Source organism: Mobula hypostoma, chromosome X1, assembly GCF_963921235.1.
Source record: "Mobula hypostoma chromosome X1, sMobHyp1.1, whole genome shotgun sequence".
Lineage (NCBI taxonomy): Eukaryota > Metazoa > Chordata > Chondrichthyes > Myliobatiformes > Myliobatidae > Mobula > Mobula hypostoma.
The window spans coordinates 13,231,091-13,248,431 of record NC_086128.1 but is presented as its reverse complement, the minus strand read 5'-3'; the positions used below and the strand labels follow the sequence as shown (position 1 = coordinate 13,248,431).

Here is a 17,341-nt window from a genome sequence, read left to right as displayed (position 1 = left end):
GCACCCTCTTGCCTCTTCTCATCACCTGCCTATCCTTGGTACCCCTCCCATAAGACATAGGAGAATTAGGCCATTCAGCCCATCATGGTTGATCCTGGATCCCACTCAACCTCATACATCTGCCTTCTCACCATAACCTTTGGTGCCCTGACCAATCAGGAATCTATAAATTTTCACTGTAAATATACCCGCATACTTGGCCTCCACAGCTGTCTGTAGCAGAGCATTCCAAATTCACTACTCTCTGGCTGAAAAAAAAATTCTTCCTTCTCTGTTCTAAAGGGTCACCCCTCAATTTTGAGGCTGTGCCCCCTAGATCTGGACCCCCCATCAAACATCCTCTCCACATCCACCTTTTCTAGTCCTTTCAACATTCGGTAATTATCAGTGAGATCTCCCATGGTCCATTTTCCTCTATCAGAGTCCTCCTTCTGCAGCCCTTTGCCTGTTCCACCCATCACCTCCCTACTTACTTCATTCCCCTCTCCCCCACCCACCTGGTTTCATCTATTACTTTCCATCACCTTATACTCCTTCCCTCTACCACCTTATTCTAGCATCTTCCCCCTTCTTTTCCAGTCCTGATGAAGGGTCTCAGCTCAAAAAGCCCTATGTGATGGGTATGACTCAAACCAGTGAAGAGCTTCCCCTTAACTCTAACACTATGTCAGGCTTAACTGTATTTAGATACAATACACACTGTCAAGTGACCCTTCAACAAAACAGTAGTGTTACTTAAACCATTTTACCCAGCAAATTTTTAACGTGGACTTAAAAGTAAATGAGAGTTCAATAGAAAGTGCAAGCTTAAAGTTAAATGTTCTTTATTGTTGTAAACACAAGGAATTCTGCAGATGCTGGAAATTCAAGCCACACACATCAAAGTTGCTGGTGAACGCAGCAGGCCAGGCAGCATCTCTAGGAAGAGGTACAGTCGACGTTTCGGGCCAAGACCCTTCGTCAGGACTTCGTCAGACCCTTCGTTCTTTTTTGTTCTACATTGTCAGGATTCCATACAAATAAGTGCAAAGACTTATTTCCTTTTCAATTAAATAGTCACTTGAACAGTATTAAGCTCCAATGGTCAGGAAACGTGTATTAATCGAAACATTAACCTGTTTAGAAGAATTTCTCAAGGACAATCACAGGGTAAAAACTGCCAAACACAGCATAGCAAACAATATGTACATAATACTAATCCAATCAACTTGTAAGGAAGCCGTTTGCAGCACTGGTTGATCATTTTAATAATATTCTTAAATACAACAAAGAATAAACGTATCAAAATAGTCTGTGGCTTCATTCTTACATTTACAAATAAACTACATGGAAATGGTAGAATAATTGAACAAATGAACATTGAGGACTGAACTTCAGAATTTGAAAGGGACGTTAATGTGATGACCGGTCTTCTTATGAGGAGGTATCTAGTTTCAGTGTGGCACCTGAGAGCAAGGGACTTGGAAAAAACAGAAAATGTTGGAAACACTCAGCAGGTCAGGCAGTATCAGTGGAAAAAGGGAGGAAGGGTTAATGTTTTACATCTCTGATCATTCATCACAATTGAAGGGCACCACAGAACAGAGCTCATGAAGAGGAACAGAGCCAGGGAATAGGAAATGAAGAGAAAAAGTACTGTCCTTATACATAAAGATCAACTGTAGATTAATTTATCTGGAGACGGTGCTGATTAAAAAAAATCTTGAAGTGTAAGGCAATAAGAGAAAACAATGTAAGATATTAGAAAAAACAAATGAAAAATGATGTTTCTAGGACCCAAGTATGCATAAAAAGTTAAAGCAGAATTGCAGAGAGGGAGAGAATAGAAGATCTGGCAATGCAGAAAAGGCACTCCAGTAGCTCACAAAAATAATAGAACAAAAAGGTAGGGAGACACCCACGTTGGTCATGTAGACACAGAGGGATTCCTTTTCCAAGAAGCTGGTCAGAGCCAACCTCATTCTTGGAAGTACCAGTATACCCACCCTAAATTACCAGTACACACCGTCTGAGAGAAAATCAAAGCAGTGGTTTAGTTTTGAAATTAAGAGACAACTTTTAATGCAAAGGACTGTAAAATATGGAGTAGAAAGATGAGAATATGTTCTTGAGCTTGTATTGAGCTCAATGGAGCAACGCAAGAAGCCAAGCGCATAGAGATCGAAGTTGGAGTAAGATGGAAGTTTCAACAAATGACTGTAACCCAGTTCAAGTCTTTCCAACACCCCACCCACTGTGCAAACAAAAACTAACCATCTCCCTTGAAAATATGTTTGCAATCCTGAGCCATAGATCAGGTTTCAAATTTCTTACAGTTGAATGGAAACATAAATGAATTCAAGCACTGTGGTTTAGAGGCCGAATGGAAATCGTTCCTTTGGAATGTGGTGAGATAATGACAAAAAAAGTGAAGATATTTTTGGTAATTTGGGGTTGGGGGAATGTGAGATCGTGTTAGAAGTGGTAAAGACTGATCTGTCAAATAGTGGTGGGATGCAAGATAAACAGTAATAGTTCTGAGATAGCTAAGTGGGTAAGTACAGGAAATAAGATGGATTTGGTTTTAAGTATTCAGTATATAACAACACAATCACTGCTGAGAAAAGTGGGAAGACACTTCAGAAGCTCTGGTGGCATCAACTGGGTGGATACAACTTTAAAAAAAAGACTCAGTGGAATATATAATTGAAGTAGCTATGAGAGTCACTGGGCTCATAATAATCAATGGAAAACTATTAGCCAGATTGGAGATAAAGACATTTAGACAGAGAACATAAGTGTCAAGGATAGACGGTGTCAAAAAATGTAAGCAAAATGTAAAGGTAAATTCATTGATTTATGAATTTCTCCAGCATAGACAGAAATAGAAGAAAAATCCTGGGGATACAGTACATCAGGGCAGACCACCATTGGAGGAGTATTCAATGGGTAATTTTTAAAAAATCTGACACAGTGAAAACACACGTGGGTTCTCCTGGTTACTCCTGTTATTTGGGGGAAAGTGTGAAAGAGTTCAGCCTGAAAGAGTAAATAAAGTGGGGAGACAAGAGACTGCAGATGCTGGAAACTGAAGCAACAATCTGCAAGGAGAAACTCAGCATGTTGAACAGCATCTGTGGCAAGGGAATGCAGGTGGTGAATGGAGACCCAGGTTACTGATCAAGCAGGTAAATGGACCATCCAAATATTTTTTTAACCATGAGAATCACACTAGTGAGGAGGTCTTTTAAGATCAATTTACTGGATAAAGGATTACAGGTGCCAATGTTATAGCATAGTTCACCAAGGTTGCAGTATGTCACATCTTTCATTGAAATTTGTAAAACAAAACACGTGAAAAAGCATGAAATTAATTTGAAAATTTCACACAAATTACATATCAATTACACATTTGTGTTGTGTTTTTGGTCTTTATATTCCAGAGAAGTCTATGTCTCATTGAAATGATACCTTAATGTTTGTAAGCTAACAAAACACTAATGGTTCATAATGACCATTTAGCAAAAGAATTCTCTCACTTTATACACAAGACTAAATAAATCTTGAGCAGAAAATTAGCTTACTTGGCAATGCTGATTTTAAGGGGTAATTCACATTTTTGTTCAGTGCATCATCCATTGCCAAATTATTGGTGAACTTCATGCCAAGGAAAATTTCAAAAATTATACAAATATCTGAAGTTATTGATACCTCCCCAACCCAACAAATGTGAAAGACAAAAATTGCCAATATTGGAGCCAAAGATTATTTTATAAAATGATAGCTCAACTGTTTTTCATAAACAGACAATATTAAAATAATTAAGTTTTGACAGAATTTAAGACACCTCAGAATCAATTTTATAAATATGCATAAAACTATAAGAAAATTATCTTAAATTTTGAATTTTTCCTGACCCAATAGTGATAGAGATTCCTGTTTTATGCAAATATGTCATATTCAAACACGTTACATTCACCAGGATTCTGTGACACATTAAATAATGCTTTTATTCACTCACCTATGTTAACTGAATATACAGACTAGTTTGAAAATTCCTTGAAAAGGGTCCAATATCTAGCATTTGCACCATTTTAATTGGTGCTATCACCATGATATATGGTATTTACTTAGTTTACTATACTGTCGTCCATATAGCTCTTAACCAAACTGGAAAGGGCTTGGTTTTGAATGGCTCTTAAATGTTTTACAAGCATACCAACAATATTGTATGTGTTAGTTTCAGTCAAGGGAATCCTGGATGTTCATAATGGTAGCATAAGGAGCTGTGGGAGAAAGTTGTCCAGAGAAATGTATATTCCTTTCCCACCCTCACTGGCTTAATACAAATTACAGCAAAGCAGCTGAAGAGCTATTACAAATAACTAGTAGAATAATAATGGGAACATTGCAAATGAATTTGATCATTTAAGTTTCTTTCAATTGTGCAAGATTAGATCATTGGTTCTAATTTCTCGACCACACAAGAACCTGACAAGCATCACGTGCATATCTGAAAAGACTACACAGCTACTATATACAAGTTGAAGATAAGGTTAACAGAAAAGCAACAATTGAGGGTAAGTGCCCCCAATAACTAGCTAATTAAACAACAATGTAATCAAACTTTGGGTAAAATGTCACAACCACTCCTTTAAAATTGAGCACCTGGTCCAATGAAATTGAATTGTTACAGTGACATCAGTTAAATTTCAACAGTGAATAAACAAAAGCCATTCACATTTAACTAATTAGAAGATCATTTTGGCAAATTTCAGGAAAATGAATCATGTGGTCAGAACATTGAATATAAAATCCCAATGGATTTTTACCATGATCTGTGGATTTTCAAGAGTTTCAAAGTTTAAGAAAAAAGATAAACTGTGTTCAAAATGTCTTTAAGGGCATTATCTGGTTTGAAGCCAACTAGCCAGGAAAGGAATGTCCTGCTCCTAATGGAGATGGACACAAGCTTGAAAGGGAGAAAAGATATTTTCAACATGAATGTGCACATTCCCTACCTGCAACAGTTCAGCTCAGCAAACTTAAAAGATGGTGTGCAAACACTTCTATTCTGGCCCCAGGTAAGACTGTCTTTATAATTACTTTACGGTATACTGTAAATTATCAGCTCTACACAATTTATCAAAGAATTTGTACATTTCTTGAACTTGCATACAAATTACAATATTTGGATTAAATAGAATATGCATTTTCACACAAGGATTTGAAAAAGATTTGTATTGCTGACTCAAGCTGTATGCAGAGGAACTGTTTTTGACACTTGTTTTTCATCCATTTTACTCAACTATCTTTATCCAGTCCCATCCTCAATTATTGTCACCAGTCAACATTAAGAAATGTGCTTTGCTGCGGTTTTGGTGCATTCACAGCTCAAGAGAAGAGACGCCAGAGCAACAACAGCTGCAGGCTAGATCCAGAGTCACTTTCTACCTACAACACTTGACCTCATGACATCCTTCCTGAATATGTGTGTTCCCCATCCACTTCCCATTTCTTCCAATAAACTAATTCAAGTAAAATGCCAAACCAAGGACATTTTTGTTTAGGGCTCTGGTGTCCAGCAGAAAAAGCAATTCAAATTCTTTTAGCTCACATTGCTCTTGCAGCTAGCAAAAAGGTAAGAGTTTAATCTTATTATTGTGGATTTGTGACTTTTTCATACCTTGGGCACCCAGTGCAACAAGAATGACAAAGCTGAAAGTACACTTTAGGTTCAGTCATTCTAATAGCTTCAAAACTAATTAGACACTTTGGTAATGCAATGCATTTTTCTCATATTGTGAAGATTAAATTGTAAAATCTGATGGTTCAGAAAGTTCAAAAAAGTATTTGTATTTAAGCGAGCGCCACCTCATCTTCAAGATGCCCCAAAAATGTTTCACACTGAGAATTACTCTGTGGTGCAATGGCCTCTATATGGGAAATTCAGCAGTCATTCAGCGCCAACAACAGCCACAAAAAAAGTTTTCCACTACTTCTTTTTGCTCATTACTGCCAGAAAAACTTACAATTTCATCTGCTGCTAAACTTCAGTTTTGCGTCAAGAAAGCAAATAGACAAAGGAGAAAAGTAGATCGGAATATTTGCGCAGCATCGCAGCCCAGTGATTTGTTCTAACACAAAAACCTTTATAGAAAAACTTCTGTGTCATTTGCACACATTTTAAGTTAAATTAGACAATGGATTTACAAGAGGATGAGGTGAGCACAAATTATGAGGAGTAAAATAAGTGTTCAGAATATGCAATGAATTGAAGAGGAATATTTAATCGACATAAAAATAAATTATGGGTCAGAATCCAATTTGGCTTTGGCGTGCATATCTATATAACACACATCATGGAAAGCAACATGGGAACAGAATCTCTTCTAAAACCTTTATGTGTTTCTTTGATCATGGCTTCTCAGTGAGGAATTGCTGTAATTCTCATACTCTGCGAAGCAATTGGATAAGTAACCATTGGAGTGGTGGCATGGCTTATGGTAATTCCTGGCAGAGCTTGTGCAATTGATACTGCCACTGGTGCAACAGAGACAGCCACCGGAGCCATGGAAACTGGAGGTGCCATTCCCTGAGCAATGGTCTGGGCAAGTGCCGCAGGGAGAGAAGCAATTTCAGGATTAAGATGCTGTGCTGTTGGTGCAGCATTGGTAGGCGCTGCAGCAGAAGCTGCAGCAGTTGCCACTAGATCTTGCTGGGTGACGGGTCGTGGTTGAAGTGCTTGGCTGCTTAAAGTAGTATGAGTCTGTGCTACACCATGGTTGTAATTGGTCAGTGTGGCCACAGTTGGTGCTGCCAGTATTTGCTCTGTTGCTGTGGGAGTGGAAGTCAGCGTCACCACCTTAGTTTGGTTGCGGAAATGTGCATTTTGCTCCAAAAGTACCTCATTAGTTGCCATCAAATTTGAGATCTGTTTTTTAAGTTCCTCAACACGTTTTCGAAGCATCAGATTCTCCTCTTCTAGAAATCTATAGTCCACTGGACGCGAATTTGAGATACTAAAATCATAACTTTCAAATCGTAAGCCATCCACTCTTCTCCTCTTTAGTATATGGTCATAATCAGTATAGCGATCAGAGTCATAAAGGTCATCAAATGGGTCATATCGCCGCACTACAGGAGAAAGCACTTGGTCTCGTGCCAATCTCTCTAAGGTTCTGTTTTCATACTCATATTCATCACGTTTTAAGTGCCGAAATTTACACTTAGATCCTCTTTGACAGTCCCCTTTCAGGTAATCTCGGCAGATTGGAACCTCGCCTTTTTTAAAGGAAAGGTCAGATGGTGAAAGGCCAAGACCCATGGCTACTGTAAGGCGCAGACGTGGGGGAAGCTCCCCTGATTTTTTGTAATGTTCCTCATCTTCCTTTGTCCCATGAATAAACTTGCAGTTGATACGAGTGCACTCCTTGTTCTGATAATCATGGCAAAAGACAAACTCATTTTTTTTAACGCCCAAGTCGGATACCTCATTAATGTCAGGGTGGTAGAACTTGCAGCGCTTGCCACGTTTGCAGACATTGCGCAGGAAGTCACGGCAAATATCATCTGAGCTGTGGCCAGCCTCGTCATTACCACTGTTAAATAAATTATCTTTATCCGGCATCTTCACAGACTATTATTGTTTCTCAGCAACTGTACATTAAAACATCTGAAAAAGAAAATCAAGGTATGTCTTTACAGAGAAGGAGGAATTAACCCACAAAGTAAACGTTACTTGAACTACTGCATTTTGAGCTCAGCAAGCTGAACAATGTTGACTGGGAACAGTGTTTGGCTGGTGTTGACATCAAATATTATAAGGTTAGTTGTAATACACTTCCCCTTGATCATACCCAAGATAAATAGGACCCATCATACCAGTGACACAATTTCATTCCCCAATAATTTATCCCTAGGGCTTAAGACTGGGAATATATTGGGTGCTTCTCCCTAGTAAATTTCAAATTTTTGTGCAATTACTTAGGCCCATTAAGGTTCTGTTGAAAATTTGCCAAACTTATTTTGTTTTGCGATTACAACCAAAAGAGTAAAAGAGTGCTCCCTTTATCACTGTGGGATACATTATACAACTGCTGTTAAATGAATGCCAATGTAAGATTTTTGGAAGACTAATTTTTAGGTTAAAGTTTTCCAGTGTGAACTGTTAAATATGTATCACTACTAAATGTATATGCATGCTTTCAAACATAGCAGGCAGCAATCACATTGTTTCTACTCACCAACCCCCACCCTCCATAACTTCACACCTCTGGAGATACAGGCTTGATACAGTTTTAGGAGATAACAAATCCATCTTCAGCCAACAAATATTTCCTAATATAATGGTAGCAAGTCCAATGATGGTGCAAAACTGATATAATGAAATAAAATGAAGCCAACTTGCACTGATTTAATTACAGTTGCCCTTCAGCCAAAGTAAAGGGGGAAGGAAACATAACAAGAGCTCCTATTTCTGATTTCAACACAATGATCCCTGCTGGAAAGTGTTTCTCCACAGATTTGGGCTTCCCAAAGTATTTTTGAATACTTTATTTCCAATCTAATGCTTGAAATCGACATTCATGCCACCAGGCTGGGGGCTACCCTGATGGAATATAAGGTGTGGCTCCTCCTGAGGGTGGCTTCATCTTGGCATAAGAGGCTGCCATGGACCAACATGTCAGAACAGGAATGGGAATCTGAATTAAATTGTTTGGCCACCAGAAGGTTCCACTGTGGGCGGATGGAGCAGAAGTGCTTAACAAAGCAATTTATGACGGGTCTCACCAATCTAGAGGAAGCTGCATCATGAGCACCAGGCACAATGGACAACCCCAGTAGATTTGTTGCCTCACCTGGAAGGACAGTTTGGGGCCCTGAATGGAGATGAGGGAGGAGATGACTGGGCAGGTGTAGCACTTAGGCCACTTGCAGGGATAAGAGCCAGTTGGGAGATTAGTCCGGGGAAGTTAAGTAAAGATATAGTTAGTGGTGGGATCCCTTTGGAAATAGTGGAGGTCGCAGAGGATGTGTTGGTGGTTAGCAAGGAGAAGAGGGACTCTACCACCGTTAAGGCTGTGGGAAAATGGGGTAAGCACAAATGTCCAGGAAATGGAGGAGATGTGGGTGAAGACAGCATCAATGGTGGAGGAAGGGAAACCCCGTTCTTTGAAGAAGGATGACACCTCTGATGTCCTGGAAAGGAAAATCACATTCTGGGAACAGATGCGGTGGAGATGAAGGAACTGAGAAAAGAGAATAGCATTTTTACAGGAGATAGGGTGGGAAGAAGTATAGTCAAGATAACTATGGGAATCGGTTGGTTTATAAAAGATATTGGTTGACAGCTTGTCTCCAGAGATGGAAACAGAGAGATCAAGAAAGGTGTCAGAAATGGACCAAGTGAATTTAAGAGCAGGGTGGCTGTTGGAGGCAAGGTTGATGAAGTCCATGAGCTCAGCATGGGTGCATGAAGCAGCACCAATGCAGTCGTCAATGTAGCAGAGGAAGAGTCGGGGACCATTACCAGAGAAAGCTTGGAATTTGGATGTTCTACCTAGCCAAAGAGGCAGGCATAGCTAAGGCCCATGCTCGTGTCCATGGCTACCTCTCAAATCTGGAGAAAGTGGGAGGAGCCAAAGGAAAAATTATTGAGGGTGAGGATTAGTTCTGCCAGACGGAGGAGTGTGGTGGTGGAGGGGAACTGGTTGGTTCTTTTTATTTCGAAAGAACCATTACCTGCAGTTGTAACATGTCAGCAAAGTAAATCATTAGTCCTTCAGCAAGGAGTTACAAGGTGTAGTTTGACTGCTTCCAAAATTAGCCAAGACCACTATCGTGGGAACACGATGGACTCTATGTGGCCCATGAATCATGATTCCAACAGCTCATGCGGCAAACAATTTGGGGTCATGACACAGAATTTGGAAAACACTATGTAGAGATAGTCATACATAGGCTGTGGTCAGATGTGATGCCACCCACTGCAAAATGACCTACCAATAATTACTCATCTTGGTTCGCGTACAAGGAAACCCATCGACTGGGAAAGATGAGACAATCGGAAGTTTACCCCAGGAAGAGTCTGCACTTTTAGAAGAGACAAAATTGAGAATAGGATCCAATATTTGCAATAATGATCAAGAAGTATTAACCTAAGAAAAAAGAAAAGATTAAAACATCATAGAACTAGAAATGCAATGAAAGGCCAAATGATTAAAATGGTGAGTAACAGAAACCCAGTAAGAAATTTTTTTAAATTACCTTTGAACATTGCTTTGATTTTTTGGTATATCATTTCTCAAAATAGTGGGCACATTTGATATTAAATAAGAAATTCACATGAAGTCCCAGTTGCTCAGCCAGACAACTGAACAAACCCATATAGCTGAAAAGCCAAAGTAATTAAAACATCCTCAGTACCAAATGTATAGCTTCCTCCCTCCAATTAACTATAGACACCCAGAATGTTATAATTAATATGACTGAATCTGGACTATTAACAAAATTGCTGACTTTCTCAGAGGATTCCAAACTAGTATGATGAATAAAGTGTGACATCAGTAGCTCTCCAGATATCTACAGACACGATGCGTCACCTTGTAAACTGTACTGTGTGGGGGGTTGGGGGGTTGATTTTTGTAAATAAAATATTTTAAAATAAAAAAAATCACACTGCTTCATAAAACAACATGATCAAAAAGTTTTATTTTGAAAAGGCTGATGGTAGGTATGGAGGTGCAGAAGGTAGCTTTACTCTGCTGATATTCAGTGCCACGAACAATTCTTGTTTAACATCCAAGTCACATGTAATTTGGCATGGGGTCAATAAGGTCAGAATTCGGAGAAAAAGAATCTTAGATCTGAACTTTAAATAGTAGTACCAGTTTGGATGGACCTGAGAAACACAAGGGGCAAGACGTTTTGATAGTCGCCTATAACCCTAAGACAGTAGGCAGAGCATGATACAAATAAGGAAATTTAGATGCTCACATAACAAGGGTAGCACATAAGTCACGTAGGACTTTAGTCCACATCAGCACTAGGCAAACCAAAATAGTAGTATTGATGAGGAGGATAGGTTCATGGATGCATCCAATATAACCTTCTCAATCAGTACATTCAGGGAATGGGCTATTTTAGATCTGGCATAAGAAACATACAAAATAGAAGCAGGTACATCCCATTTGGACCATTACACTTGCTCTGTAATTCATTAACATCATGGCTAATCTGTTACCTTGGCATCACTATCGTGCATAAACTCCATATCCCTTAGCATCGAAAAAAATCAATCTTTTATCTATCCTGAGTATGCTTTGCAGCCCTCTAGGTACAGAATGGCAAAAATATGGATGAATAAATTGCTTGTCATCTCAGATCTAAAGGCCTGACCTCTTATTTTGAGACTGTTGCATCCTAGCCAGGGGCCACATCAATTCTGCACTTATCCTATCAAGGCCTATAAGAATGTGAATGTTTCATTTTTATGAATTCAAAGCAAGTAAAAGCCTAATCTAGTTAAGCTCTCCTCACAGTAGGAACCTGTCATCTCAGGAATCAATCTGATGAACCTTTGGTGCACTTGCTCTGTTGCAGGTATACTTTCATTAAGTAGGCAATACTCTCACTGCAGTCTCACGAGAATCTATACGATTTCAGTAAGAAATACTTTATTCTGAAAATGTGAAATTGTCCATTTTGTCAAGAAAAATTTGTAAAGGTATATAATTTAAATAGTTAAACACTGCAAAGCTCTTGAAATGCAGAGGGATCTGGGTGTCCTGGTACATGATTTACAAAAGGCTAACATGCAGGTATAGGAAGTTCCTTGGAAAATTTAACAGAATGTCATTATGTATTGTGAGGAGGATTGAACACAAAACTAACTTCAGTTATGTGGGGAATTGGTGAATACAGAGAAGGTTTACTAGACTAATATCCGGATTGGGCAGGTTGTCCTACAAGATTGGACAGGCTAGGCTTACATTGCAATTTAGAACAGGGAAAAAAAATGCTTGAAATAGATAATGTCTTAAGTAGCCTTAATGTTTCTCTCCTATGGTAATCACGGTCACTGTTTAAAAATAAGGTGCCACCCGTTTAAGGCAGAGATAAAATGAAATTATTTTCTTGCAGAGTCATGCACAAATCTTTGAAACTTTTTTTTTTACAAAAAGCAATGAAAGCAGTCTTTGAATATTTTTTCCAAGATAGACATTGACAGATCCTTGATAAGCAAGAAGACCTGGGTAGGAAGAGTGAGGAGGTCCTGAAAGGCAAGTTTAGGGAGTTAGGCACCAAGTTAAAGGACAGGACCTCCAGGATAATGATGTTAAAAGTTTAAGCAAATCCACTAATAGAAAGGTTGTGAGTGGTGGTAAAAATCTTCTGAGGTGTATATATTTCAATGCTAGGAGTATTGCGGGGAAGGCGGATGAATTGAGGGCGTGGATTGACACGTGAAATTATGACATTGTAGCAATTAGTGAAACGTGGCTACAGGAGGGGCAGGACTGGCAGCTTAATATTCCAGGGTTCCAATGTTTCAGATGTGATCGAGGCAGAGGTGGGGGAGTGGCATTGCTTGTTAGGGAAAATATTACAGCAGTGCTCAGGCAGGACAGATTAGAGGGCTTGTCTACCGAGTCCTTATGGGTGGAGCTGAGAAACAGGAAAGGTATGGCCACATTAGTGGGATTGTATTACAGACCACCCAATAGTCAACGAGAATTGGAAGAGCAAACCTGCAGAGAGATAGCGGGCAACTGAAGGAAACATAAAGTTGTGGTGGTAGGGGATTTTAATTTTCCATATATTGATTGGGACTCCCATACTGTTAGGGGTCTAGATGGTTTAGAGTTTGTAAAATATGTTCAGGAAAGTTTTCTAAATCAATATATAGAGGGACCAACTAGAGGGGATGCAATATTGGATCTCCTGTTAGGAAACGAGTTAGGACAAGTGACAGAAGTCTGTGTAGGGGAGCACTTTGGTTCCAGTGATCATAACACCATTAGTTTCAACTTGATCATGGACAAGGATAGATCTGGTCCTAGGGTTGAGGTTCTTAACTGGAAGAAGGCCAAATTTGAAGAAATGAGAAAGGATCTAAAAAGCATGGATTGGGACAGGTTGTTCTCTGGCATGGATGTGATCGGTAGGTGGGAAGCCTTCAAAGGAGAAATTCTGAGAGTGCAGAATTTGTATGTTCCTGTCAGGATTAAAGGCAAAGTGAATAGGAATAAGGAACCTTGGTTCTCAAGGGATATTGCAACTCTGATAAAGAAGAAGAGAGAGTTGTATGACATGTATAGGAAGCAGGGAGTAAATCAGGTGCTTGAGGAGTATAAGAAGTGCAAGAAAATACTTAAGAAAGAAATCAGGAGGGCTAAAAGAAGACATGAGGTTGCCTTGGCAGTCAAAGTGAAGGATAATCCAAAGAGCTTTTACAGGTATATTAAGAGCAAAAGGATTCTAAGGGATAAAATTGGTCCTCTTGAAGATCAGAGTGGTCGGCTATGTGCAGAACCAAAGGAAATGGGGGAGATCTTAAATAGGTTTTTTGCGTCTGTATTTACTAAGGAAACTGGCATGAAGTCTATGGAATTAAGGGAAACAAGTAGTGAGATCATGGAAACTGTACAGATCAAAAAGGAGGAGGTCCTTGCTGTCTTGAGGAAAATTAAAGTGGATAAATCCCCGGGACCTGACAGGGTGTTCCCTCGGACCTTGAAGGAGACTAGTGTTGAAACTGCAGGGGCCCTGGCAGAAATATTTAAAATGTCGCTGTCTACAGGCAAGGTGCCGGAGGATTGGAGAGCGGCTCATGTTGTTCCGTTGTTTAAAAAAGGATCGAAAGGTAATCCGGGAAATTATAGGCCGGTAAGTTTAACGTCGGTAGTTGGTTAGTTATTGGAGGGAGTACTAACAGACAGAATCTACAAGCATTTGGATAGACAGGGACTTATTAGGGAGAGTCAACATGGCTTTGTGCGTGGTAGGTCATCTTTGACCAATCTATTGGAGTTTTTCGAGGAGGTTACCAGGAAAGTGGATGAAGGGAAGGCAGTGGATATTGTCTACATTGACTTCAGTAAGGCCTTTGACAAGGTCCCACATGGGAGGTTAGTTAGGAAAATTCAGTCGCTAGGTATACATGGAGAGGTAGTAAATTGGATTAGACATTGGCTCAATGGAAGAAGCCAAAGAGTGGTAGTGGAGAATTGCTTCTCCGAGTGGAGGCCTGTGACTAGTGGTGTGCCACAGGGATCAGTGCTGGGTCCATTGTTATTTGCAATCTATATCAATGATCTGGATGATAATGTGGTAAATTGGATCAGCAAATTTGCTGATGATACAAAGATTGGAGGTGTAGTAGACAGTGAGGAAGGTTTTCAGAGCCTGCAGAGGGACTTGGACCAGCTGGAAAAATGGGCTAAAAAATGGCAGATGGAGTTTAATACAGACAAGTGTGAGGTATTGCACGTTGGAAGGACAAACCAAAGTAGAACATACAGGGTTAATGGTAAGGCACTGAGGAGTGCAGTGGAACAGAGGGATCTGGGAATACAGATACAAAATTCCCTAAAAGTGGCGTCACAGGTAGATAGGGTCATAAAGAGAGCTTTTGGTACATTGGCCTTTATTAATCAAAGTATTGAGTATAAGAGCTGGAATGTTATGATGAGGTTGTATAAGGCATTGGTGAGGCCGAATCTGGAGTATTGTGTTCAGTTTTGGTCACCAAATTACAGGAAGGATATAAATAAGGTTGAAAGAGTGCAGAGAAGGTTTACAAGGATGTTGCCGGGACTTGAGAAACTCAGTTACAGAGAAAGGTTGAATAAGTTAGGACTTTATTCCCTGGAGCGTAGAAGAATGAGGGGAGATTTGATAGAGGTATATAAAATTATGATGGGTATAGATAGAGTGAATGCAAGCAGGCTTTTTCCACTGAGGCAAGGGGAGAAATAAACCAGAGGACATGGGTTAAGGGGAAGGGGGGAAAAGTTTAAAGGGAACATTAGGGGGGGGCTTCTTCACACAGAGACTGGTGGGAGTATGGAATGAGCTGCCAGACGAGGTGGTAAATGTGGGTTCTTTTTTAACATTTAAGAATAAATTGGACAGATACATGGATGGGAGGTGTATGGAAGGATATGGTCCGTGTGTGGGTCAGTGGGACTAGGCAGAAAATGGTTCGGCACAGCCAAGAAGGGCCAAAAGGCCTGTTTCTGTGCTGTAGTTTCTATGGTTTCTATGATAGCAATCTCAGGATTGCTACCAGTGCCACGTGCAGGCGGGTTTAGAAATAGTAAGACAGCGCAGATCAACATGTGGCTGTAGACATGGTGCAGGAGGGAAGGCTTCAAATTTATAGATAATTGGGCAGTTTTCCAGGGAAGATGGGACATGTTCCAGCGGGACGGTTTACTTCTGAACTGGAAGGTGACTAATATTCTTGCAGGTAGGTTCGCTAGAGAGGCTCCAGTGGATTTAAAGTAGATACAAGGGGGGAGGGGAACCAGAGTGTAGGAACAGATGTAGAGGAGAAGGAAGAAATTATGAGCAAAAAAAGTTGGAAAAACAGACTTGTCAGTTTTCAAAGGAGGCAAGTAAGATGGTGCGACATAAAACACTAACTGGAATGTTAAAGATTCTTTTGAACAATGCTTTATTAAGCTATGATTCAAAAACAAGGAAAGCAAAAGTTATAAAATGATAAAAGGACTCGTGTCAGAAATCATTTGCACAGAGATCAAGAATTGAGTTCTTCAAGATATGAAGACAAACCCCTTTGTATTCATTCAAGAGGTGGTGAGATATTCTGAAGTGGCTGGAATTGTGGTTTTCTACAAAACATGCTGCAAGATCTACCTTCCTTATCTGGACTTCCAAGTGCATTGCAAGAAGCCTTCCCAGAATACACAGAAGTATTCCACTATTTAGTACTCTTCCCTTGCTGACTGTAGTCAAACAAGCCAACTATATCCAATCCTGGCACATCAATCATTAAGAATTCAATGAATCATGTAATAATATTTACAACATTTTTTGGAAATAAAAAAATTAAGAAGTTGCTGTAAAGCCCCACATTTCTGTAAAAATAAACAGCACACCAGAATACAAGATCCACAAAAATGTCAAAAGCATTTGCTTGAAAATTGAAACCTGTTAGAACTTGCTGGCAGTGACAAGCTGACTGTGCACACTGCTGACCTTTGTGGCACAATTAAACTTACCCCTTCTGGAATCACTTATGGCAACTTGCAAGACTAACATTTACTGCCTATACTTAATTGTCCTTGAGAAGGTAGGAAGCAAGTCTTTTTGAACTTCTGCAGTTCTTCTAGTGAAAATATTCCCACAATGTTTAGGGTAGGGAGTTCCAAGATTTAGACCCAATAACTTTGAAGGAACAAGTCATGATGGTGTGCGAATTGGAGAGAACCTACAGTCAATGGTGTTCTCATTAGCCTGCTGTCCTTTTCCCTTTCAGTATTAGAGGTCATGGATTTAAAGGTGTTGTCCAAAACTGTCCTGATCCAAAATGATGAGTTTGCATGTAGCAGAAGGGCAGTGAGCTAGGTAATGCTGTCATGTGGCCAAGGTGGGCTGATCTGCCTCCCTTGCCTGTATTATTGTCTTAATAGAGTGCATGAAGCCTTCTAACAGAAAACAAAATATATTCTTCCAGGACATGGAGTCACGAAACGGCTAAGAAATGGCAGCCAGCTAAACCACATATCCAGGCTTGGCTGACTGTCAAATCTGTCAAGAATTAAAGGCTTTTGAATGCCACTAGCATTCAGAAACATTCAAAAGCTATTAAAATAAATTAAACAACACAACACTTAGCACACCCAATTAATTCAAAATATTATAAATTACCTTATACTGCCTTGGTCCCTTGCAGCCCCATGCTGGGAAATTTACAGCAAATTTGCACTCTGCTGCTGGATTCCATGAGGAGTCGAACATTTGAGTGCAGCCACTTGAGAGGTCAGTAAATTCGGGGCCTGTGATTCTGCGCCCTCATTCCCTCACTGCGAGATTCATTGTAGCAGAAAGAAGGTGTCAGCTTTCAACGTGATGAAATGCAATCCCCATAAATTTAACAATCATGTTTTTATAATGAAGAGTTCCAATGGTAACAATAGCTTGAAACATGGAACCAAATGGTTGATTATGAATTTATCTGCATTAAAAATGCTAAATTATGCAGATTTGTTTGGCGGGGGGAGAGAAGACAAATCCAAAATAATACATGTCATCCTGTGCTAAATCAGGGTTATGAACTGATGGTTCATGTGAGTGAAAATTCTATGAGCACCCTTTAAAATTAAACTTACAC

The 17,341-nt window shown here is 39.7% G+C and overlaps 1 protein-coding gene across 5 annotated transcripts in view; it reads right to left on the bottom strand.

The window, feature by feature from the left end:
• Positions 1–9: 9 nt before the first annotated feature.
• zc3h10 (zinc finger CCCH-type containing 10) overlaps positions 10–17,341 on the bottom strand; it is a 21,926-nt gene continuing 4,594 nt past the window's right edge. For 2 of the 5 annotated variants that reach the window (XM_063037536.1, XM_063037534.1), the window contains 3 exons: positions 16,879–17,033; positions 9,985–10,139; positions 10–7,654 (listed from right to left, as the gene is read on the bottom strand). In XM_063037536.1, coding sequence (XP_062893606.1) covers positions 6,407–7,609 — 1,203 coding nt within the window. In that variant the 5' untranslated portion in view covers positions 7,610–7,654; positions 9,985–10,139; positions 16,879–17,033 and the 3' untranslated portion in view covers positions 10–6,406. The remainder of the gene's footprint in view (positions 7,655–9,984; positions 10,140–16,878; positions 17,034–17,341) is intronic. The other 3 variants (XM_063037537.1, XM_063037535.1, XM_063037538.1) reach the window with 3 other exon arrangements.